Raw genomic sequence first — 26057 nt, forward strand, 5'->3', positions numbered from 1 at the left:
AAATACGTGCTAGTGTCTATCAACAAATCCACGTATCATTAACGTAAGTTATAGTTAATGGGAGATTAAATTGCACTGACTATAAATTCCAAATTCTATAACTTCAAATTCCACTAAGAAACTCCCTTTATTATATTGCTCTAATCAGATTGCTTTACTTTCGGCTGTTTCCTCGAAACTGAAAACAAACATGGAATTCTTATTGACATTAAACATTTATTCTCCACATACTCATTGTTTCTTGGTCTAGTCGATCTTTTAAAATTGTACTTACCCTTGGGAATGTCGCTGAGTTTATTTCTTTGAAGAATTAGCAACTTTAGAAATGGAAGCCCATTTCTCAAGCTGCTTCTGTGGTGCTTCACCCATGAGGACTTAAGGTTGGCTAGATCCACTGAGACGGAGCAGATGGTATTGTTGCTGAGGTTTAATATTTCCAAAGCATGTAAATGGGCAAGAGTGCTTAAAGTTATTCTTGATATGAGGTTGTTACTGAGGTCCAGATGTTTTATATTCCATTCTTCTTTTTTCGTGTGAGATTGGAAGCGAACCCTAAAGAAACTGGAATTTACATCCACTGTAGCTGCTGTCTGTGATATGTCCACAGGTATCTCACGGTTTCCAGTAAAAGAACAGTTTGTGAGGTGATGTCCATTCCATTGGCACTCAGAATTGAATAACATACTGCTTCTTGATGGGTTTGTCATTGTTTCAGTAAAACAAAGACCTACAACTATGGTAATGACTCTGAAACACGGCTTTTTCATAATGCCTGGAGAAAGGAAAATGAATTGACTTATCCAAATTAACTTATATAAAAACTAACAGCAAATAAGCAGAAAATTTAATTTTCAATTTAAGATTTAGGAAAGTTATCTTGCCTTGATTGCCAATTGCCAATTTATGTTTTATTTCTTAGAAATTAGGACCTCAAAATGTAGCTACCAAAATGGTACAGCTACAGTATAAAATTACATTTATGTCATATTTTAAAGAAAGAACTCCCCTCATTTTTCCAGAAAATACATATTCACTTGGGCCTCACCTCTGTGTCTGCTTTTCCAGAATCATTCACCCAGCAGTCTGCTTCGGAGTGAGGGAAACCTACCAAGATTAAAGACTTCTCTGCTTCCTTGTTGGTCATGAGTACCGAGCAAAGTCTATTCTGCTTATCTACAACACCGTAACCAGCCATGTGATTCATTAGGTGAGTGACAAGCCATCCAGTTACACTAACCTGTGAAACTGTATGGGTGGAAAGTTCAACTCACAGAAGAGACTCAATTGTTTTTAAGGACTAGAAGAACTACAAGCTTTGTCTTTGTGACTTTTGTGACTTTTCAAATTCCTTTGAAATTATTTAGATATATATAACATAAATAAAATGGGGTTATAAAAAGGATGCTCTGCCTCAGAATCATGAAGATGTAATAAGATATAGACACATCAAGTATCTTTTTCAGAAAGATTGTGAAGCAGTTGAAAGTTTTAAAACAAATATCTACAAATCACAATGGCTAAATGTATACCAAAAAATTTTTTAAAGAAAAATAAATGGATAATTTTTGTGATTTAATTAAACTAAATTCCATTAAAAAACCAGTGTGTGTACAAATAACCACATTATTCAGTAGGTAGATTTACAACAAATTATCCCTCCCTTTCTGTTCTAATGGCACCAGTCTAGTTCTCATCAGTAACCTGAAATACTAGTTAACCTGGCTTAACTATTTTTCCTGCCTCTGCTTCTTGGTTTTCCTTCTTCTTGATTTATCCTATGAGATTCCAAAGTGTTATTTCCCCATAAAACCGTTTTCCTCATATCATTCCCTTATTCAAAATCCTATAAGGGCTCCTTAGTGCCTGTCATCCAGGTCCCTCAGGTTGGCATTCAATCAAGGCTTTGCATTATCTAACTAACCTCATGAACTAGTTTGGAGCAACTACAAGATGTGGCTTGTGCACAGCAGTACATATACATATCTTATGCTAAAATTAGCTTTTAGTTCATTCCCAATTCCAAGCTCAATGCCTTTTCCTCGCCTCAGTCCAAATCCTACATATCCTTCCAGATCCATCTCAAATCCTATGGCCCAAAGACCCTTTTTCCTGCTTTAGCCTGTTTTGTCTTCATGTTTTCAGAAATCTTTCAGGAAATATTTATTGAACGAGTGAGTGAATGCATGTTTGACAGAATATCAATACTATCCTGCATTGCTATTGCTTTGCTTTGTGTTTGTTTTAAACTCCCCAGAAGATTGCAAACTCTCAGAAGATAAGGGCCACATTTTCCATACAAGATATATTTGTGTGTGTGTGTGTGTGTGTGTGTGTGTGTATATATATATATTTTTTTTATTTATTTCCCCATGTTTTATATTTTTAACATTCTGCAGTCTGTCACAGGGCTATGCCCTGTTTGGATGAATGAATGCATGAAGTGAATGAAACTTACCATGTAACTTTTTAAACTTTGGTTTCATACAAGGTCAATTCTCCCATATTTTGAAGGGCATCTAAATTCAGGTACACATGGCCATGAACTGCAAAGGTGCCCTACAGCACGGAGGAGTGATTTATTTTTATAGTGTGCCTCTTATGCAATACCAGACATTGAATTCATTTGTACAGTCAGAAAGTTATTTGTTTCTATACAGTCAAGTGTCACATAATGTCATCTTGGTCAATGACAGACCACACAAATGATGGTGATCCCATAAGATTAGTATCATATAGCCTAGGTGTGTTGTAGGCTATACCATCTAGGCTTATGTAAATACACTCTATGATGTTTGCACAATGACAAAATCCCCTAACAATGCATTTCTCAGAACGTATCCCTGTCGTTAAGTGATGCATGACTGTATTCAAAGCTCTAATCATTAAATATACAATTGCATACAAAGCTAATGTAACAATATCAGCAATGTCACAGCTCTGTAACAAACTGCAGACTATGAAAAATATAAAACAGGGCCAGCCCTGGTGGCCTAGTGGTTAAGTTTGGCGCATTCCACTTCAGTGGCCTGGGTTCGGCTCCTGTGCAAGGACCTACACCACTCGTCTGTCAGTGGCCATGCTGTGGTGGCCCACATACAAAATAGAAGAAGACTGACACAGATGTTAGCTCAGGGCTAGTCTTCCTCAGCAAAAAGAGGAAGACTGGCAACAGATGTTAGCTCAGGGTGAATCTTCCTCAGAAAATGGAATAAAAATACAAAACATGGGAGGAAAATATATCACATGGAAAACATGGCCTTTATCTTCCGGGAGCTTACAGTCTTTTGGGGAGTATAAAACATACACAAAGTCATTCACAGGCATATTACTTGGCAGTATTGAAGAGAAACATGGTTGAAAACTACTTATTCTTAAGGGGACATAAGTTAAAGATTTTCATTGACCTGTTTCTTTCTAAATTGAAGAGATTTATACATTAACTAATAAGTTTGAGTTCAAAACAGCTAGATAAGGATAACTTTACATTTTAAAGTGAAAGATAGTAATTTGTAAGGAAAAATTATACATACTACATACAAACTTACATGTATTAGTTAAGAACTCCCCAAGAACTCCAGAAACATTTTCTGAGGAAACTGAAAACAATTAGGTAAAATGTAAATCTTTAAATGGACATATTGAAGCTGAAATATGAGGAAGCACTTAGAAATATTGGGAGTGTGTGGGGGTGTCAGAGAGTAAGAGACATAGGGAGAAGGCAGTGGAAAAACAGAAAATAGAAAGGAAATGAAGAATCCATTCTTATATAAAAGAGAAGTTAAAACAATTAGAAGAACAAAAGCAGATAAGGCTATTTTTGTTAAGATGTGGAATGCACACACTAGTAACACTGTTTCTAAGGCATACCTTACGATCCTTAGGTAGTTTTCAAATGGGTCTCTGTCTGGATCAAGCCAGGAGGCGATTTTAGACCTGAGCCTTTGAGGCTCCACCCACCCGCCATGGAGCCTGCCTTGTGGTAAACCTTCAACCCTTTCATCTCCAGGCTCTGGCTTCTTGCCTCGGTGATGGCCCCGGACTCTGGGAGAAGAGCCACTGGAGAGAGGCCTCCTGCGATGCATAGAGGGTAGGACCACCCAAATGGGGACTGTGCAACTTCTAACTTGGAGCCCCAGGATTCCAGAGAGGTTACATAAATACCGACTGGGTCCCATTCTCAAGCTATATTTAAATTCATCACGTCTGTATGATTAAGCAGAAACCTGCTAATATTTTAACCATTAAAAAATTAACAGCAAGCAATTTACAGAATCTTTATTGTAAACAGAGGTCATTAATAGTTATTACAAACTGGATTAACTGAAACTCAAGTTAGTAACCCAAAACAGATTTATAGGTTTATTTTCCCATGGCATAATTTGTAATCTTTGCCACCTCAACACTTTAAAAAAGATTACTAAAATTATCAGCATTTCAATGGTCTCTTTGTCAAGTTTAGCACCGTAACATTCTCACCCTCTTAAAAAAAACTCATTCAAAACTAGGTAGAACTTCCACCTTTTATCATCAAAACTATCACACAAAGTTTATTTAGTTTTTTCATAATGGAAAAGAACACAAATAAGTATATTTTTAAATATTGTAGACCACATATAGGCAGTCCTCACTTGGTGTTGTTTTGCATTTTTCCTATCTGCCCCTTAGACAGTCTCCAAAACATCTTGCTTTTATATCATTTGTCCCCTTGTAATTGCAATCCTCCTCTAAGGTATTGTGGTTATTTATTTATTTTTTTTTGGTGAGGAAGATCAGCTCCGAGCTAACATCTGCCAATCCTCCTCTTTTTGCTGAGGAAGATTGGCCCTGGGCTAACATCCGTGCCCAATTTCCTCCACTTTATATGGGACGCCACCACAGCATGGCTTGCCAAGTGGTGTGTCGGTGCGCGCCCGGGGTCCGAACTGGCGAACCCCAGGCCGCCGCAGTGGAGCTCGAGCACTTAACCGCTTGTGCCACCGGGCTGGCCCAGGTATTGTAGTTATTTAAACAAGCATGTATCCGCCCTACTCTCCTAGGATCCTGTCTCTGTCATCTACCTCCCCAAAGTCCGCTGCTTGTCATATCAGTGCTCAACGCACGGGAGGAACAACCAGCAGAAAGAGGCAAAGTTAACACTTCAGTTTATAGAAAAACACCATCTGGTGGTGAGAATGAGTAGCTGATGCTTTACTGTTATGCAAAATAGGTCGCAGGTAAAATGGACGGTTTGTTCTTGTTCTGCTTTCCACTGAGTTTCCATTTTACAATTTCAGTGAAAAGGCAAGGGCTACCTCTAACGTGTCCTAAAATTCTATACCTGTTACCTTAACAATCAGTTCTATAAAAACAGCAAAATATCCTCTCATGTCAAAAGCGCTTAAGGGAGATGTATCAAAAACAAGTATTTCTCAAAGAGGAATAAAAATAGATTATTTCATGAATTACTGTCAATAAATAATACTTTGAACATAGTGTTCTGTCTTTTTTGTAAAAATATTTATCTAAAGAAACTTGCAAAACAAATCTAAATAGAGCAGACAAGTAATGATGTAAAATTTAAAAAATATACTGAGCATCTGAATGAAAATTCCAATGGATTTTTTCCTGAATCCTGAATATCATCCAGATATTAAATGATACTGAATATATTCAAATAGGTTCACTACAACTAATAACACTCAGAGGTCACCCATTTCACTCTCTCTTTTTTCCTTAATTTAAAAACTGCACCCAGTATTACACAGTAAGCCAATCTCTCTTTTTTTCTTTCTTTTTTTTTTTTTGTGAGGAAGATCAGCCTTGAGCTAACATCCATGCTAATCTTCCTCTTTTTGCTGAGGAAGACCAGCTCTGAGCTAACATCTATTGCCAATCCTCCTCCTTTTTCTCCCCAAAGCCCCAGTAGATAGTTGTATGTTGTAGTTGCACATCCTTCTAGTTGCGGTATGTGGGACGGGGCCTCAGCACGGCCAGAAAAGCGGTGTGTCGGTGTGCGCCCAGGATCTGAACCTGGGCCGCCAGTAGCGGAGCGTGCGCACTTAAGCATTAAGCCAGGGGCCGGCCCACCAATCTCTATTTTAGTTTATTTTAATGACTATTCATAGTCTCTAAGGCATCTGGTTTTTCTATCAGAGAGAACTGTGACAATATTGAATGCAAATTGCTTTTTGTATTGATTTTCTTATCTACACAGCTCAAAGTGACCATGACAGAATATCGTTACACTAGAACACAGAGTGGGGCCTATAATTTATCTCTACCGCCTACTTTACAGCAAACTACTTTGAAGTCTCTGTCCCTGATGTTGTGTGTGTCTTAATACCAGAGAGTTCCTTTGAAGTCAAATATAAAATACATTAAAAATCAATTGGCTTGAGAGTCGTAAATCCATCCAATGGGATGGTGATATTAGGAGCGGAGATCAATTCTCATACCTACTTAAACATTACTTGTATTATTTCCTGCATTAGTACCCTTTAGTCTAGTGCTTTCCAACCTTTTTCCAGGCATGGCACACATTAGAAAGGGTAACATTTGTATGGCACACTGGGGTAAACCACCAGGCCATTCTCCACCAGCAGGACCTGCCTGGGGCCATGGCCTCCCCACTTCCCACGGTATTGCCCTGAGGGCTGAGGGTATAAATATCTTGGCAACCCTTTTACCCAATCAAGTACTGCAGTGTGCCAAGGCCATCTGTTGGGAAACTGGGGTAACCCACAACTAGGCCAATTTGATCTCTCGATAGTATAATATTTTGGAATTGTCTTAAGATGGTTTAAAACCTGACAGTGATTGGTCAGTTTTTTTGGCACGAGATTGATTTATTATCTTTTAACTAGAGTATGCATACCTGTTTTGTTTAATTCTTATCTGCTTAGGTAAGTTTGAATTAGTTTTTGTTCCTCTTTCTAGAGTTTTAAATAATTAAAACTTCAGTGCAGAAAATGAAAAGAACACGGTATCTGGAAGCAGGTACAACCAAGTTTGAATCACACCTGAATTCCAATCTCAAGTCTGCTTTTCCTATGTGACATTAGGCAAGTTTCTTAACTTCTCTGATCCTCAGTTTCCTAACAGGTAAAACTGGGATAATAACATCTACTTACAGACTTGTGATGAGAATTAGAGATATTACACATGCAATGCCTAGGACAATGCCTGGGATGTATAAGATGCTCAATAAGTGACAGCTATCATCATTATTTAAAACTTAAACCTGGGATGGTGTTTGAATTTCTACCACATTATGAACACAATATTTATCAATATTTAACAAGTAAACATTCTATTACAGGGTATTTTCCGCCTAGTGCAAAACTAAGGAACCATAGTTTCTTACTATCTCACCTATGTGAAGTTCTTTAATGACTTCACTTGCATGTGAGAATATGGCTGAAAGTTAATGCACTAAAAATCTGTCTTTCTTCTCAGAAGCCAAAAGACAGAGCATGTACCATTTACTCACAGTGTACCTTTTAAACATCTTCAGTGGGTCTATCCCCATTAGTTACCAAAAGCTTACTTATAGTGAGTCTCAACAGTTGCTTCAGTCCTTTATCCTTTAGACAAGGAATAGTGGAATTTTAAGAACACTTCTTTATCTTCTCATTAAAGTAAAAAAAAAAAAAAAACACTTCTTTAAAGATTAATTTTAGTTTTACTTACTTCTGATAATTATTTTAGAGAACTGCAGTTTGAAGATCAGTGCAACTTAATGAAATGTATTAGAATTTAGGCTCTCTGCGAATATTTTAAATATGGAGATTACATAGATATGGTAGTGCTCTGCAGGTAAAATAATCACGAGTTACCACAAACTCTGTAAAAACATGATTTGCATGCATACTCTCAAAAAACAAGTCAAGTCAAGATATGAACATATTGGTGACCTCTTGGGTTCTTCTAATGGGTGTTTCCACAGGGGTTGTCTGAGATTTGGCAGCCCATGTTCTGGCCAGTTACTTGCACTTTGAAGAGAGTTCCGTCAGCACACATGCAGAGCTTGTAGCGCACCCAGTCGCCAGAACCAAACTGGTCTCCACTGGAGGAACTAGGTAGGCGAGTTGTGCTAACCATCACAGTTCCATTTAGGATGATGCTGTTTTCCTATCAGGAGAATAGCAATATGATTTATTTACCTCCACAAATGGGAACTGAACAAAGTTAATAAACAAAACTTACTGGAATGCTAACAAGACAGAGTCAAGTCATGACCAAAACCACCACAAAAAAAAACAAAACCAATGTCAAGATTCAACTAGTGATCTCTTAGTAAGAGTTCATAATGTATATCAATACACTTGTAACACAATTTATTTCTCAATTAGTTAAAATTCCTAAGTGCATAATAAGACTGATGTTGGTAAAGTCTCAGATCATTTTCATTCGTTACTTCCTAAGAGAGTTTTAACAAAGTTACCGATTGATAAATTTCTGATGATGATAAGAAAAAGAGTTTTTCTCCCAGAGAAAATTAATTTTAATTTCCAATGTTTTTTGCAACACCACAAATATAGATTTGAGCCATATAATTTTGAAGAGCAGGTACTCAAAGGAAACTGCCTGGGAGGCTCTCTTCTTCAAGCCCACTCTTCCAGGAACATTCTTGTATTGTAAGCCTGTTCTTTTTAGGAACTCCTAAACCTCTCTCTGCCTTCCTTCCTCCTCCTTAGCTTTTCTTCTTTTCATTCATTCAACAAATAATCATTAAATGTCTACTACGTGTTAGATACTGTTCTAGGTGCTGAGGATACAGCAGTCAACAGACAAGCAAAGTTCAAGTTCTCACAGTTGACCTTTTAATGGGGAGTGGCAGACAACAAACACATGAACAGGTAAAACAAACAGGATACCATCTGAGAAAAAGAAGTCAGGGTAGATAGGGTGACCAGGCAGGGGTTCTATGTTACAGAGGGTGGTCAGGGAAGGCCTCTCTGATAAGGTCACAGTCCAACAGAAACTGGATGATGTAAAGGATTAAGCCATGTGGGGGTAACCTGGGATGGGCACTCCAGGCAGAGGGAACAACATACAAAGGCCCCAAAGTGAACATGTGCCTGGTGTTCTAGGAGCAGACAGGAGGCCAGTGTGGCTGAAGCAGAGTACGGGGGTCAATTGGTAGGAGACGACTCAAAGAAATAACTAGGGCCATATGTAAGGCCAGGGAATGGCCTTTGGATTTTGTTACAAATTAGATGGGAAGCCATTTGGAGGGTTCTCAATAGGGAAGTGACATGATCTTTTAAAAAGGATCACTCTGGCTGCTGTATAGAGAACTGACTACAGGGGTCAAAGAAGAAGCAGGCAGAGGACTCAGGAGGCTGTTCCAACAGTGCAGGCAGGAAACGATGGTGGTTTTACACCATCGTGGTAGTGGCGGTGGCGGCAGAGGTGCTGAGAAGCAGCCAGATTCTGTACATATCCTGAAGGTAGAGCCAGAAGGCTTTGCTGATGGACTGATGGGTACCACGTAACAAGATGGGAACACTGAGAGAAATGCATGTGTGGGGAGGGAGGGAGGATATGAAGATTTTGGACTTGTTTAGTTTGAGATGCCTATTAGATAATGAAGTGGAGAAGATAACAAGGCAGTTGGGTGTGTGAATCTTAGTTCAGAGGAGATTAAGGTAGCAGTTCCAAATTTGAGAGTCATCAGCTTATAGAAGGTATTTAAAGCAATGAGAGAAAGTTGGTTATGAAGTAATGGAAATGGCTAATTGACTATGTAGTGATAGTATATGGAATAAATGTAATTCCTAAGTGATGAATTTTCAAATTTTGTTCCAATTCTGCCATCTTGTGGTCAATTTAATTTTTCTCTCTTTATTTATTTTTTAATTTTTTGTGAGGAAGATCAGCCCTGAGCTAACATCCGTGCTAATCCTCCTCTTTTTGCTAAGGAAGACCAGCTCTGAGCTAACATCTATTGCCAATCCTCCTCTTTTTTTTTCCCCCAAAGCCCCAGTAGATAGTTGTATGTCATAGCTGCACATCCGTCTAGTCGCTGCACGTGGGACGCGGCCTCAGCATGGCCAGAGAAGCGGTGCGTTGGTGCGCGCCCAGGGTTCCGAACCCGGGCTGCCAGCAGCGGAGCAGGCGCATCCAACCGCTAAGCCACGGGGCCGGCCCAATTTTTCTCTCTTTAAATTGCTAACGCGGTTAAGGTATTTTTTAAAAAGCAGTTTAATTGATAAAATTCTTTCTAATGATTAGCTATACACTTAAAAACTAACCACCGATACTAACTGAATTATAAAGCTAATTATCTTTCAATACTGGCTTCTTTTCCTTTAACTGTGGAGAAACTGGTATGTGTATATTTTAATATTTGCCGTATTAACAACAGGTAGAATTTTCAGGAGGAAAAAATAAAAGATTTAAGTAACTCGCTAATGGCTATATACAAATCTATCACATCTCTTACTTCTTTGAGTTTCTAGTACAGAGCACAACAGTCCCACTGTGACATTCTTCAACATTATTTTCTTAGAGGAATGGCTTCTTACTACAATACACATAAAAATGTATTCAGTATTGCTATTGAGTTTCTGGCAAGAATCACATTTTATGTTCATCTTTATTATTTAGAGATTGGAATATGTGCTTTGGAAGGGAAAAGCTGTTTACGAAAGTGAAAGAACCTAATTTTTTCAAGTTTATTTTTTCTAAGAACTATGAAATTAAATTTTAGAAAAGGAAAGAATTATTTTCAGAAAAGGAAAGAATTATTTTCTAAGTCCTTAGGTTTAAGTTCACTTTTGCCATCTAATGCTTGGTAAAACAAATTTAATTAGCTTTAGTTAAGTAGCATATAGCAGGTGCCCAAAGACATTTTGAATAAATATGCTTTGACCAGAATTGTGAGCAGGTAAAACATTTTTGGACTTATGGCTCCCTTATATGAAATATGTTATCTATTAAAGTTCAGATATAATCTGTGAAGCACAAAGAAAATTTCACTTTTCAACAGCTATAATAAAGGCAAAATCTTTTCCCTTTACAATTAATAATAGATGTATAAACAAAAATACATTTTATACACTTACTAATTGATTTTCACATCACTGGATATAACACCCAGGAAGGGATATGAAAAATCTTTAACTGAAAAAAACCCAACAACTTCAGGGAATGGATACTTACTTTGATCTTCCAGAATTCTCTTTTGGAAGTTTTTTTTTTTTTTCTGTCTTTTAAAATAATACAGGTATCATTATGCAAAAAAAAAAAAATTTAGAAAATAACAGGCAAGCAAAAATAAAAATAAAATTAAAATCATCTGTTATTTTGCTACCCATAGCTAACAATTGTTGACATTTTGGCATACCCTTCCAGGTTTTTATAAACACACATATGTTCTGAAAAATAAAAATGAGATATTTCACAAATTGTTTTGTAACTTTCTGTCACTTCATAATCCATTTTGAACATCTTTCAATGTCAAAAATTATACAACTATGTTACCATTTTTAATAATTGTATACAATTCTATATATGAATTTATGTACCCAAGAATCTAATGATTCTCTTAAACTCTTAAAAAATACTCACTGCCTTTAACTCCATATTACCACCCATGTGAAATTCAATGGTTTTGCCCATAATGAACACTCCTTCATTTCCACGCACAATAGCACGTCCATCAACTTTTATGTTTAAATCACTAGTAGCATTGCTGGTAATCTGAAAATAAAAAAAAAAGTAGTGAAAAGAGTTTCTAAATTAAAGTAAGAATTATTATCAGAGATAGAGGAATAGGAGTTTCAACCTTGAAATATGAAAGGCAAGTGTTCTCATTCACGTTTTAGAAATGTTGAGATCAAGAAAGGGGACTTGATATTGATCACATAAGGTAGCTAATGACAAATCTAGAACTAATCCTTTCCATTGTTCTGGAATTTATTCTTTCATACCACTATAAAACAATAAAACAGTATAAAAACTCTCCTCTCACTTTGTAACTTGAGACAATAATTCTCTTCCATTAATAAAGCAAAGAAAATAAATCATACCCTTTCAGTAGATGCTTTTTGAACATTCAAACTTTTCACTCCACTTGGCAAATGAAACTCATGAGTTTCATAGTCTGTGCTGAATAAGATATTTTGAGTCCTTGGGTCGAAAAACTGCATGCCAATGTCACTTGTAATAGAAGTTTGGTTCTTTTCTACACTGAGCTTTGTTGTCCCTTGCTGAAAAACAATCTTCAGAAAAACACTTTATTATGAATACATTCTCAAAGAAGACTGCGTCCAAAATTCATCAAGAACATTATTAAAAAAACACTCTATAATAATAGACTAACAAATAATTTTAACCACGTCTGTCTGTCCCTCCTCTACCCGACTTTGGAAAAGACGTCAAAACAAAATGAGGGCTTATTTGCTTATACTGCTCTGCATAAATACAAGGGTCACAGGACACATGGACCTAGGCCTAAGATGGGCAGGGGGTGGTAATACCTCCCTGAAGTTCTATTCAGTTGAAAACCTAAGTCATAGCAGCCACTTGGCATAAGGTGCCAGGACTAGATTGGCATATTCTCTTCCAGACTCCCAGAAAGTAGAGGGTATTCTAATGTGCTTTTTTTTCTTTTGTTTTTGGTGAGGAAGATTTGCTCTGAGCTAACATCTGTTGCCAATCCTCCTCCTTTTTTTTTTTGGCTTGAGGAAGATTAGCCCTGAACTAACATCTGTGCCAATCTTCCTCTATTTTGTATGTGGGTCACTGTCACAGCATGGCTTGATGAGTGGTGTAGGTCCCTGCCTGAGATCTGAACCCAGGCCACCGAAGTCGAGTGCGCCAGACTTAACCACTACGCCACAGGGCCGGCCCCCGGAAGGTGCTTTTTTAAATGGTTTCCTCATATGGTGGAGAAAAGAGTAAACTGTGTCTTACAGTAATTGTGTCTATCACAGAAAATGCTACCATGGAACAAAATCTACAATATTAAAAAAGCATCCAATATTAATAGATTAAAAGACCAACAATATTATTAAATATATTTATGAATTTTCTCTAAAGGAAAATATCCATTTCCAATAATCAACTCCAGGTTTTTACAAAGAATTTTTCTCTAATGTCCCTCAATTAATGCGGTAACTCACAGGCTGGTTGTTGCCAGTGATGACCAAATTTTCATTTCGCCTTCCTCCTACTGTGCTCTTGTAAAGAGGATGTATAACTCCCATGTCAGATACTTGTTTGAATCGAAGCAGACCACTTTCATGAAACTCCATGCTGTCACAGCCATTTGGTCCAATTCGAATCACAGCCCAGATAACAAGCGTTATCTAAAAAGAAAACAAACCCACTGTTAATACGTTGCATACACTTAACATAATTGGAAAACAAATAGAAAAGATAACTGCCAAAGGATTAAACCTCCTAAAATGTTTCATCAGTGAAATGAACATATCAATTGGTTTTCCTCTTATAAACAAAATAAATTTTAGTTTTATCAAGATATTACATGTAAATAGCTAAAAGTCAAAAAGTGCTAAAATGTCTATAATAAAAAAAGAGCAGTTTCTTATTTCTTTTACTCCCTCCGTTTATGATCCAGGGACAACTGCTTTCAACAATTTTAGCTTATTTCGTCTAGAATTTAACTCCATATTTCTAAATAATATATGTATATTACTTCTTCACTCATCAATTTTAGGTTTTATCTATTAAATTCCTATTTTAGCAGATGAGAATTTTAGCTCATTTATACTTCTCCCCAAACTCCAATCTCAAGTTTTGGTTAAATCTATGTTCAGTATTTTCAGTATTATGACCATATAAATATTGGTCACTGCTAAGCCAAATACTGCACTATGATGGCAGATCCTTTCTTGTACTTTGTGTCTTTCAGAGTTTAATATTTGTCTCTGTTTCATTTGCTTAGTTTCTTTGAAAATCTGACTAAATCTTTTCAAATCTTCCAACATTTCTATAAAATGTCTCTTAATAAAATGTTCTAAAAGTCCAAACCTCTCAGATAATTTATTAGTTCTACTTTTCTCCCCTGGGAAATCTTTCTGGAACCCCTATCTTCTTGCTCCATCTGGACTATTGCCCTCTGGGTCTGCCGCACAGCTGTAATCACGAACTCTCCTTCACTTCCATGCTGGAACTTCCTTTCTTCTTTCTCCTATGCTAGATACCGGGTTTCCTGTCTCCTTGTCTTCAACTTCCTTGGTTTAGTGCCTTCTTTTGGTAGCGCACACCCTCTGGTGGCTTCCTTAGAAAGAATGTATGTGAAGTAGATTTTTTTTGAGAGTGTGCATGGCTAAAAAATGTCTTTACAACCTCTCACATTTGATTGACAGTCTGCTTGGTATACATTTCTAGATGTGAAATTACTTTCTCTCTGAACTTTGAAGGCCCTTGCTTTCTTGCCTTCTGGTTTCCAGTGCTGCTTTTGAGAGGTCTGATGCCACTCTGATTTTGTATTCTTTACACATAACCTGTTTGTTTTTTTTCCCTCTGGAAGATTTTAGGATCTTCTCTTTATTCCTAGTTTTCTTAAATTTCACAGTTATGGCCTTGGTGTGAGTTTTTATGCATTACACTGGACCCAGAATGGTAGTTTTCGTTCTAGGCAATTTTCTTGATTTATTTATTTGATAACTTTCTCCCTGGTGTGTTCTCTCGTCTCTCTTTCTGAAACTCCTATTAACAGAATGTTACAGTTCTTGGATTGATTCTTTAATTCTGTTGAACTTTCTGGAAGAGTTCCTTTCTGTTATCTTCCAATATCTATCTATATATCATCCTTTCTATCTATCTACCCAACCACCCATCCGGATGCGTGTATTTCTATGAGTTCTTCCCTATTCTTTAATTGCTCCTTCTTAATGGCATGTTATCCTTGTTTCATGGATGCAGTATTCTTTTATTTCTCTGAAGATACTGATTTTAATTTTTTTTTTTTAAGTTTTCTGTCATCTGTTGCATTTTCTCTATCTCCCTGAATTCCTACTTCCCCCATGGTTTGGGTGTTTTTGGTCTCTATCATTATTCAATTCTGGGAGCTCCCCCCCCCCCCCCCAAAATCTATTGATCTCTGGCAGCTCAGTGTTCATATTTAACAGTGAGGTTGTAAAAAGTCCACAGAAAGTTCTCTGTCTGGGGTGGGGCTTGTGACTAAGAGGCTTCACAGTAGGGTGATTAGGTGGCTTTTTCACAGGGACTTGCCAAGTGTCAATATCTTCAGGCCTTTCTCTAGTTAGAGAAACTGAAGCGGAAGAGAAACTGAAGCACTTTCTCTAGGTGCTTCAGTTTCTCCAGAGAAGGCTCTTTTATCTCCTGCCCGGAGGATATAAGCCGGGTGCCAGGAAGCTGGAGGTGGAGGATGAGGAGAGGCAGCCTGCAAAACAGGGTCTCAGTATTCTGGAGAATACTGAGAATTAGAATCCTGAGAATCTGGCTCAGGATTCAGACTTTCCTGCCTTCAGTATGGAAGCCCATCCCTACCCTCCTCTATGCAATACCCTCAGACAGAAAGAATCCTCCCTGGTTCAGTGTGTCCACAGGCACACTATTTTTGTGTGGGATTAGGGGGTTTGTTGCCTAACTGCTGGTTGGAAGTGAGAGGAAGGCTAGGGATCTCACGGCTCCTTCTACAGACTCTTCAAACAACCTCTCTGTTTTCAGTTCCCACCTCACTCCTGCTTTTCAAGCAGGAGTACTTCCAATTCCTGAGGCTTTTCAGGATTCCGCAAGGACTTTCACCAACATACCCTGCAACCCTCTCCCCAACACACACAAGCACTTTCTCTTCTCTGAGTAAGTTATTTGCCATTCCCCCTCCTACTTTTCATCTTCATGTATTATGGTTTAGGATTTTGGTTGCCTCCCACTTTCCTCCAAGGTATTTCTGTTTCTTGACATTGTGACCTTGGGATGAGCTTTTGAAGAGAGGAAGGGGATAAAAATGTCTTTACAATGCCATCTTAACTGGAAGTTTCCCATAAAATAAATTTATAAAGCTATTTATAGAACTCTTTTTAATTTAAGTGAAAAATTAGACACAAATGTTTTGGATGTACATAAAATACAAAGGACTGGCTTGAGAGTATTAGAAGTCAAAAATAAAGTAAATGGAATCACTTTAGAACTGCTGTAGTCCATGTTCACAATCAGTCTTAGGTATACTAATAATCACTCTCTGAAAATATCAATCCACACACATGCCAGATGGTTTCATATTTAACCCTCAGACAGTTACAACCTTGGATGAAAAGTCTTCTTTAAAAAAGCAAATATCTTTGGAAAAGGCAATCTACCAGATCCTCAGCACCTTAATGTAAACCAGCTTACCAGATCCTTTCATCCTTTGACAACAGAGATTTAACACTACAAAATATAACCCATGACTACCATCCAAGGGTTTACAATTTTAAAACCTAGCTGAAGAGGCAAGGTTAAATGCAGGAAAAGTTGAATGAAAAGAGAAAGGACTATATTTTTTAGGAGCGGTGAAGGCAAAAAAATCATCTTAGCAAACGTCTCTTCTATTTAATTGACTCTACCCTTTTAAAAGTTAAGTCCTTTAAAGGGAAGAATCCAAGAACATTTTTTTCCTAAATAAAATTAATACATGGCAATATTAGCAGAGTAGGTTTTTTTATATATAAATATTCGTTAAAACTCAATAAGACATAAAACATTTATAGAAAAGCAGAAAGAGGATCTGAAAGAAATTATAGAAACCAAGTCCACTGATTTCACTGAAAAACAGAGGAAAAAGTCCCTATGGTAATTAAAAAAAGAATATTCTGTATTATATACTCACAATTAAATTGATAACCGCCAGGATAAACAAGAGGATAATCACACAGATGGCTAAATTGCCCTTTCTCCCTCTCAGTCCCGTTTTATGGAGGCGATCTTCATCAATTGGAATATATCCAGCTTTAAAGTTACTATTATGCTCTTTATTGACATTCCTTCTCTCAACAGCCTTCTCACGCATGGACTTCTTTACAGGACCATTAGAACTTTGCTGAAAACAAATACAACACAATGGAACAGCTATACCCTCTCTTTTTGATGCATTTAATTATTAAGTACAAACTCATATCTAAAGAAAGCTGAATTGGTTAGTGATATATTTTCTAAAATAAACTTCAAGTCATGTTTTGTTGCAGGTTGCAAGTAAGGACATTAATGGGTAGCAGAAAAGAACTTTGAGTGTGACTATTTGATAACATATTTCCACTCTCTGCTTTGAATAGTCCTACTGTCAGTAAAGTGTACAGCTAGCTCATTTGTGGGAAGAGTTGATATCTACATTCCATAGTGGGTAACTTTGTTTTCACTAATGTTTTATAATGATTTGTTTAATTATATATATTTTTTCATTTAAATGAAAGAATTGGGAAAGGCCAACACAGTTGTTTACCACTCCAACTGGCTAAAGTTAACATTATCCAAGACCAGCAGTCCCCCCCACCCCCAAAGCCCCAGTAGATAGTTATATGTCATGGTTGCACACCCTTCTAGCTGCTGTATGTGGGACGCGGCCTCAGCATGGCCGGAGAAGCGGTGTGTTGGTGCGCACCCGGGATCCGAGCCTGGGCCGCCAGCAGCGGAGCGTGCGCACTTAACCGCTAAGCCACGGGGCCGGCCCTAGAGCAGCAGTTTTCAAAGTATGGTCTGGGGAGCTCTGGAGGGGTCCCTTGAACCCTTTCACGAGTCTGGGGGTGAAAACTATTTTCAAAATAACACTGATATGTTATTTTCCTTTTCTGCTCTCCTTCTTTCATGAATGTACAGTGGAGTTTTTCAGAGGCCACATGACTATACGTGATGACATCACTGCTCTAACAGCTAATGAAATGTGTGCTTGTGTATTCCTGTGTTTAAAAAATTTCTCAGTTTTAATTTCTAAAATGAACAGATATCAACAGATACAACCCACATAAACTAAAGCTCTTTGGGATCCTCAGTAATTTTTAAGAGTATAAAGAGAACCTAAGACCAAAAAGTTTGAGAACCTCTGACTTAGACTATGTTGAATAACATTTTAGGTAATAATCTGGTATATCACAAACACAAAAGGAATGGGTAGAAATGAATACTGCCCAACTTACATATTTTTCAGAACTCTGAGAAAATTCATTTATTGAATAGGCATTTTATTAAGCACTTTACGCATAAACACTAATATTATACATAGAAATACAAAAGAAACATAGGACAGGATCCTTATCCTCTAGATAACACAAATGTGATTTGGCTACATGAAATAGTTAACAATGCAATAAAGTACTCTGAATGTTCAGGTGCCAAAGTCAATAGTATAGACAATACATGCTATGGAGTTCAAGGGGAGGAGAGACAAGATGGCTTGGAGTTGTCATGGAAACTGGAAGGAATAGGTTGGTCAGATCTGCAATGCAGGGAGAATAAAGTTGGAAAAGTCGGGCAGATGGTGACAGTTCTTGGAAAGTTGGGTACAAATCCTAGTCTTTATGTCTGTGTCATTGGAAGTTACTGGAGGGTTCTGAAATGAATGACATATGTTTCAGGATGCTAAATGTGTGGGTATTTGTAGGAGAGATAGGAAAGAGGAATATAGGTTTCTCCTGCTATCTGAAGTAGAGCGTTCCTATGAAACCTTTTGTAAGGCAAAACAGTGTAAAGCGAGGAAGCAATTACCATTAATTTATACGGGGAAAATTTTTGAGCATTCCCAGACCCAAAAAGTAACCTACCAAAATAAACTGGGATAAAGCACAGATGCTCAGAGACACACTTCAAACCTATGGTGCCTTGATGCTGGGATGCTGAGTGCAGCTCCCAGGAAAGGAGCTTGGCGACATCACTCTCACTGATCCGGGTGCGCGTTGCCTCTATAATGGCTCGCTACAAAACAAATGCTGAATGCTATTTTCACTTTTAACTTTTTCTCATACAAGTGAAAATCCACTTCTAATTTCTTTTGGTTAGCAAAAACAGGCACTAATATAAGTCTTTTGTAAAAGCAAAGAGGTGTAAAGCGAACTTTCAGATAGTGGGGAAAATCTGTACCAATAGGCTGTTAGGGATGTAGTAAAGGAGGTTTGAAGTAATGAGGGCCTAAACTAAGGTGTGACGAAAAAGGATAGACTAAAAAGATACTTCAAGAGAAGAGTTAACCGAATTTGTAGCCAGGTTCAAAGAGAATCTCGTGTTTACTGAAGGGTGACTAGTTAAATATGGGGAATGAAGGAGGAAGGAGATTCTACATAGGTTGCATTTGAAGTAAATGAGAAATAACCACATGCCTCAAAGGCAATGGGAAGGATGGAATGGGATGTTAGGTCAGTCAGGACTAGAAACACAGATTTGAGAGTCCTCAGCCTCCAAGTAAATTAAAGCTATGATTTCACATCAGTTCACTGTTAAAAACAGTATAGAGGGAAGAGAACAAAGAGCCAAGGACATGGTCTTGAGAAACTTGAAATGTGCAGGAACAATGGAAAATGAGGAATACAATGAATGGTAAGAAAAGCAAGGATGTGCAGTGTTGCTGAACTTGACCTGTCAAGAAGTGCCTCCATAACTTTCAAAGATGACCTCTGAGTAGCAAGCTGGTCAGTAGGAAACAGTCTCAAAGAGAAGCCAGCTTGTATACATCTATTTTCGAGTCCAGGATGAGAAAAGAGGAAAGAGAGAAAATTGTAGCTAATGAATTATGTACTGTCAGAGGAAAATTGTGCTTTTTGTTGTTGTTGTTAGTATCTCCTCCCACGGCCCATTTGGGAGAAGACTTGTATGTTTGATGGCAAAGGGAAAGATGCCAAGAGGAGATGCCAAAGATCTCCAAGTAGGGCAGGATAATGTGGGAAACAAGATCCTTCAGGAGGCAGGAGAAAGTGATATACAGTACAGGAGAAAAGAATCGTCCTAAAGCGTGGGCTCCCACTTCCTGAAATGGTTCACACCAAGAAGAGAAAGCTTTCTTCTTTTTCCTAGGGATGTAAAAGGCAAGGTTATCTGCCCAGAAAGAGTGGAGAGGGCTACTGGAATCTTATCATGGTGCCAGGGACAGCCGGCTGGTTGAGGGCTTATGGAAAATAGAAAAAGACAGGAATAATCATTGTGAGTAGTGTGGTAGATAAAAATTGTAACATTCCACAAAGCATTAAGGAAGGCTCTGTAGAAGATAATTCAATCTACTCAACAGATTTTATCACAAAACAGGTTGCTGAATACAGTTGTGTAGTTTGTGTATCTGCATGAGGTGCAACATCTATGAGGGTGCACCGACACCGCAGATATGTTAGAGCTGAATGTGCATTTTGACAGTTTTTCGGCTGAAGTTAAGGGAGGTGTGCTTTCTTCTAATTTTCACAGACACAGTATAGGCTTGTGACAGCACGAATAGATGGGTAATTTAAAAGTCTTAGCCAGAGTTTGACTATAGGTCTACATAAAAGAGAGGGCACAATTTATCCCTCCTGGGATGCATTCTTTACTCGTCTCTGCCAATTCATGTACATTATTATATTCAATTTGATGCCTTTATCATTTACTGAAGAGTTACTATACGCCAGATGCTCCAGACTACTAACATGAGTGAGACATAGCACCTACCTTCAACGAACTTACTTACAGGCCAGTAGAGTAGACAGAGAGGGTCACTAACAATCGCAGTTCAACATGGCGAGTGCGGTAGTAGAGCAATGCATATGATACTCAAAGGGTAGAGAAGAGGAATGCAACTCTACTCAGTGAGCAGGGGCATGAGTTGAAGGTTTTTAAGAAAAGTTGAGGTTTTAGTTGAATCTTGAAGGATAAACAGGCAAAAGTGCAGAGAAAGGCATTCCAGGCAGGGGCATGGAAACTGAGTACAAGTCATCTCTGGGCGAACTCATTTCGGTAGTTTTATGTGGATGGTGAAGAGGATGAGTATAGGAGTGGGGGAAAAATGAGGTGAGAGATGTGGTTAGGGGCCAGTAAATGAATGGACATGAGTACCATGTCAAGAATGATGGATTTTATCCTGAAGGTGACAGGGAATTACTGAAGATTTAAAATAGGTTAGTGATACAATCACATTTGCATTACAGCAAAATCAAACCAAAAAGAGATGAACTGGAATAGAAGAGTATGGAGATGAAGATATCAATAGTAGGTTTCTCTAACAGTCCAAATGAGGGCTTGACTGAGCTTTGGCACTGGAAATGAAGATAAGATTGGGGAGAGGCATTAGGAGGGAGAAATGACAGGACCTGGTGATTGACTGGATGCGTGTGTGACATAGAGGAATCCACGATGACTCCCACATAGCACCTGCTACATAATTTGTGGGGTCCGGAGCAAAAAGAAAACGTAGAGTCCGTTGTTGAAAAAATCAAGCCTGGGACAGCAGAGCACTAAACCAAGTGTGAGTCCCTTCTGAGCTCCCTTAAGCCAGCCCTGCGCCCAAGCTTCTGGCTAGGTTAACCAAGCGAAGGGATGGGGCTGTAGCCCGTTTAACGGTGAATATGATGCAATCCAGTTTTGAAGATTTTAGAGTTGGAGGTGCCTGTGGAAAATTCAGCTAAGTTCAGGCTGGAGACATACATGCCTAACTCTGAAGTCGAGACTGAGGAATGGGTCAGATTGTCCAGTTTATGGGTAAAGCAAGAATAGAATCTCGGTGGAACCTCAAGAGCATCAATACATGATGTAGATAAAAAAAGAACTGTCTAAAACAGGAGCTGATAAATCAGGAAAGCCAAGGAACAATTTTAATCTCAACAACTACAAGAAGCTTTGTCTCCTTTCACTTTCCCTCATTTCTTTAGATTTTATTTTACTGTTACGATCTGGAGATTACCTGTTGTCTTGAGCTGATTTTTCTGCATTTATTTGGCATCTGACTTTAAGCTCCTTGAAGGCAGATTTCATGTCTTCTATTTTTCATGTCCCTTAGAATGACCGTTCCAGTAATATATGATAGGTCTCTAAAAGCAGTTAATTACCTAAGAAAATCTTTCCAGAAAAGATATTCTGGAAACAGAATGTTGGCAACTTGACTCAGATTTATTTTTTCAACAATATTGAAGAATGAGACTATTTCAAAAGAAACTATCATATCATCGTTTTTTTTCAAAGAGAAGTAACAGTTAAGGAAAAAAATGACTATGAACATTTTTATTATAACAAATCACCCTAGCAACTACAGATACGTAGAGGTATGTGTGTGTGTGTTTCCATATATGCATGTATATAAATGCGTATGTATAGCTTGCTTTTTGGGGAAAATAGTCTTTTAAACTATTCTAAGTTACAAGTTTACAATGCAGATTAGTAAAAACTGATAAAGCATTTTAAAAAATGATTGTACACCAACTGGACAGCAGACCGTTTTATACTGGTGACTAAATCTCCAGAGACCAAAGAGGGAGGAGAAACCGGGATGTCTGCATATCGCGGATGGCAGAAACCAGGAGGCCGCAAGCTGACACCCGGGCAACAGCTGACAGTTTCGTGGTTGGTGCCCGGGGAGCCCCGCGCCTGGGGGCCGAGGTTATTTTTACCCGCATCTTCGCTGGCCGCTGAGCCGGGCACGCCTCCAGCACGTCCTGGCGCAGGCTCCGGGCTGCCACGGCCGCCTCCCGGCCCCTCAGGACGGCGACCCCTCCTCACCCCGGCCAAGGGACCGCCAGGCCAGGCCGAGGGCCGCGGCTTGCTCCCCCTCCTCGGCGCCAGAGCCCCCGCCCGGGGTCCCGCCCGGCCTCTGCCAGCATCCCGGGCTGCGGACAGCTCCTCCGGCCCCGCCCCGCGGAGCCCGGCCGTCCCTCGTGCCCCGGCCCCCGCCCGCCGGCCCTATGGCAGGGCCCCCGCCAGGACCCCGGCCTCGCCTGGCCCTCCAGTCCCCGGCCGCGGCGGGGCTCACAGACCTGCTCGGCCGCTGCCGCCGCCGCCGCTGCCGCCATCTTCCCACGCCCGCCGCGCTCCCCGCGGCCGCACCCCGCGCGCCTGCGCCTGCGCCGTGGCTGCGAGGGTGGAGGGGGGGGGCCGCTGCTCACCGTCCCCCCGCCCAACCGCCTCCGGGGCGGGAGGTTCGGAGCCCGTGGGGCTGCAGGCTCGGGCTCAGGGGCCCCCGGCACGCAGGGCTGTGGCCTCGGAGCCGTTTTCCCGCGCACGGGGATTCCACGCGACCTCGGGCCGCCCCTGGCTTCTCCCGCAAGGGCGCCCTCAAAATACAGAGGAGGCCTCTCCCTTTCCCCTCCAGTCTCCATCACGGAGGGCTGGTGCCCCCCCAAAGCTGTGACATCCTCCTTGCTTCAGGGACCGGTGTCTCCCACGCTAGGGTGAGAAAAGGTCTTGGAGAGTACACGTGGACCGGGACGGGGGTAGTGACAATGTGGACAGAAGTTAACAAGTTGCCAAGTAGCCAGCCAAAATCTTAAAAAATGAGAGTCCTCTAGGAATACATAAAATCACTTCAGGGATGCTTCTTAACTTTGGAGGGCCCATGACATCTGATGCTTTTTTCTGTGGTATTGGGGGTGGATTTTCCATTTAGTAGGTATTGGAGATAGTGTTGTCGATGTATATCCTGGGGAACCTAATTTAACCGATATTTACTGCACACCAGGAAGCCACCTAATATACAAGTAACTTGAGTAGTAAGCATTCCTTGTTCACTGTCGTCAGTATAATACAATAACCTTTTTTAGTTAACAATACAAAAGAAGAAAACGCAGTGAAGGCAGTAGCAACCAAGATGGAAGCACTGTTCCTCAGGTAGCTGAAGCCACTTCTAGAACACACCTTTGGGCCCTAGGGCTGCCTAACTCTGCAGGAAACACCAAAGAGACCAGCTGGCAAAAGCTGTCTTTCTCTAGGAACTAGGTCAGTTTTGCTTTTTGATGGCTGGAACTGTTGTTTCACTGCTCTGCATACTTTACATCAGAGGATTATTGTGAAGTTTAAATGAGATAATCTGTCACATAATAAATCTCTCGTAAACTTTTCCCTTCTCTCCCCTGATTTTGGCTAATTACAGTACCACCTGGTCATCAATCTCTGTATATCTTCTTTCCTAAATGCTAGAACCACTTGACTCACATCTCTAGGCTCGCTCCTGCACAGATCTCTGGGACAAACCTGCATCTTAGGCAGGAAGACTGTAAGTTACAGCCCAGTGCTTTGGGAGGCAGCAGTAAGTCTCTGTTAATAGTCTGGCTGTGGTCCCATTTATCAATTCAGATAACTGGGCTTCTGACTGATCCTCAGTTCCTCTCTCCAGTTCTGGTACCATAGTCCTTACTTTTAATGCTTTGCCTCTTTTTTCTTGGCTTGGAAAGTCCTTCTCCTTTTCTCTGGCAAGCACACTCTTATTCATCCTCGAGAATCCATTCAAATGTCACATTCTTTCTAAAGCCTTCCCAGGCTCCCACAGGCAGTTTTAGCTGGTCTGCTCCTTACCTCTGCTCCTAGTCTTTTGTAGCACTTCATAGTGCATTATATTTTATCTTGTTTACCTGTCTGACGTCATCTAAAAGACAGACAGCTCTATCTGGAAGGCCCATGTCTCAAGGCCCATGTCTTACTCGTCCTTTTATCTCCAATGCCCAGCAGAGTAATGAAATTTATATAAATGTCTTAGAAACTGCCTGATATTCCAGTTTCTAAGACTAGAAGCCCTGTCTTGATTTTGCCAACTTCTCTCCCACTTAGGTGGTGAGACACTTGATAACTGATTTTCCTGATGCCAAATGCGCTGTTGGTTGTCTGAAAAATCACCTTCTTCTGGATTCCTCATTGCTGATCTCCATTTCTTTGACAGGACACCTCACTATTCTCCTTGATGCCAACTGCTATAGTCTTTAAAGAGATCCAATATACTCATGTGACCACATATTTAATATGGGTCATTCCCAAATGTATTACCTTCAAGGTTTTTTTCTGAAACAATAGTATTTAGATACCACTGTGTGCCTGGCAATGTCTCTTTAATTCTCCCAACAGTCTTATGAGATAGGCCATATTATCCCCATCTTACAAATGAAGAAATCAAGGCTCATAAATGGCTAAGCAAGTTTTCAACTAATAAAGAGCCAGCATTGAACCCAGGTCCATCTGACTAAAGTCTTTGCTTTTTCTACCATATAAAACAGCCTTTAATTCTACATTTTCTTTTGCCTGTTGCATGTTATTAGCATTTAGAAGTGCAAAGCAGAGCTCCCCAAGGCTAGAGTACTAGTCAGATTATGAAAACATTCACTTTATAATGGGTTGAATAGTGTTTCTCAAAAAGATATATCTAAGTCCTAATCTCCAGTACCTGTGAACATGACATTACAGTCATGCGTTGCTTAATGATGGGGGTTGCTCAATGAGAAATGCATCGTTAGGCAATTTCGTTGTTGTGCAAAAATCATACAGTGTACTTACAGAAGCCTAGATGGTATAGCCTACTACACACCTAGGCTATATGGTACTAATCTTAAGAGATAACTGTTGTGTATGTGGTCCATCGTTGATTGAAATGTCGTTATGTGGTACATGACTGTATTTGGAAATAAGGTCTTTGTAGGTGTAATTAAGGATCTCAAGATGAGATCACTCTGGATTTAGGGCGGGCCCTAAAAATGACTGGTGTCCTTATAAAAAGAGGAGAGGACAGAGACACACACAGAGGAGAAGATGATGTGAAGACAGAGGCAGAGATTGGAGTGATGTGTCTACAAGGCAAGGAATGCCAAGACTTGTCACCAGTCACCAGAAGCTAGGAGAGAGGCATGGAACAGCCTCTCCCTCAGAGCCTCCAGAAGGAACCAACCCTGCTGATTTCTAACTTCTAGACTCCAGAATGGTGAGAGAATAAATTTCTGTTGTTTGAAGTCACCAAGTTTGTGGTAATTTGTTATGGTATCCCTTAGGAAACTAATACGCACTTCAAGCTCAATGCATCCAAAAATTGAACTCAAAATCTTTCCTCCCAATCTGCTCTTCCTGTGTCCCCTTAATGAATGACACCACCATCCAGTGAGAAACCTCGAAGCCATTCTATACTATTTCTAGTATGGTCTTTCTATAAAGACCTGATCATGTCACTCCTCACCCTGAAGCTTAAAATC

General features: G+C 39.6%; 2 protein-coding genes across 2 annotated transcripts; both read right to left on the bottom strand.

The window, feature by feature from the left end:
• Nucleotides 1-140: 140 nt before the first annotated feature.
• On the bottom strand, nt 141-767 carry LOC131409226 (leucine-rich repeat-containing protein 66-like). Its single transcript, XM_058546325.1, has one exon. The coding sequence runs from the start codon at nt 765-767 to the stop codon at nt 141-143; it is 627 nt and encodes a 208-aa protein (XP_058402308.1).
• A 3496-nt stretch (nt 768-4263) lies between these two features.
• On the bottom strand, nt 4264-21953 carry SGCB (sarcoglycan beta). Its single transcript, XM_058547047.1, has 6 exons — nt 21803-21953; nt 16787-16996; nt 13110-13295; nt 12015-12206; nt 11554-11685; nt 4264-8109 (listed from the first exon to the last, which is right to left on the bottom strand). The coding sequence occupies exons 1-6, from the start codon at nt 21839-21841 to the stop codon at nt 7906-7908; spliced, it is 963 nt and encodes a 320-aa protein (XP_058403030.1). The 5' UTR covers nt 21842-21953; the 3' UTR covers nt 4264-7905.
• Between the last annotated feature and the right edge of the window lie 4104 nt (nt 21954-26057).

The sequence above is a fragment of the Diceros bicornis genome, chromosome 8, assembly GCF_020826845.1.
Source record: "Diceros bicornis minor isolate mBicDic1 chromosome 8, mDicBic1.mat.cur, whole genome shotgun sequence".
Classification (NCBI taxonomy): Eukaryota; Metazoa; Chordata; class Mammalia; order Perissodactyla; family Rhinocerotidae; genus Diceros; species Diceros bicornis.

Bases quoted from the DNA above. Each gene is read 5' to 3' on its own strand.
- LOC131409226 (XM_058546325.1), bottom strand. From the start codon at position 767: ATGAAAAAGCCGTGTTTCAGAGTCATTACCATAGTTGTAGGTCTTTGT.
- SGCB (XM_058547047.1), bottom strand. From the start codon at position 21,841: ATGCCAAATAAATGCAGAAAAATCAGCTCAAGACAACAG. The intron at 16,997-21,802 runs GTAATCTCCAGA...ATTTGTTTTCAG, and splicing joins AAATCAGCTCAAGACAACAG to CAAAGTTCTAATGGTCCTGT. The intron at 11,686-12,014 runs GTATGATTTATT...TTTTATTTTCAG, and splicing joins AAAAAGCATCTACTGAAAGG to ATTACCAGCAATGCTACTAG.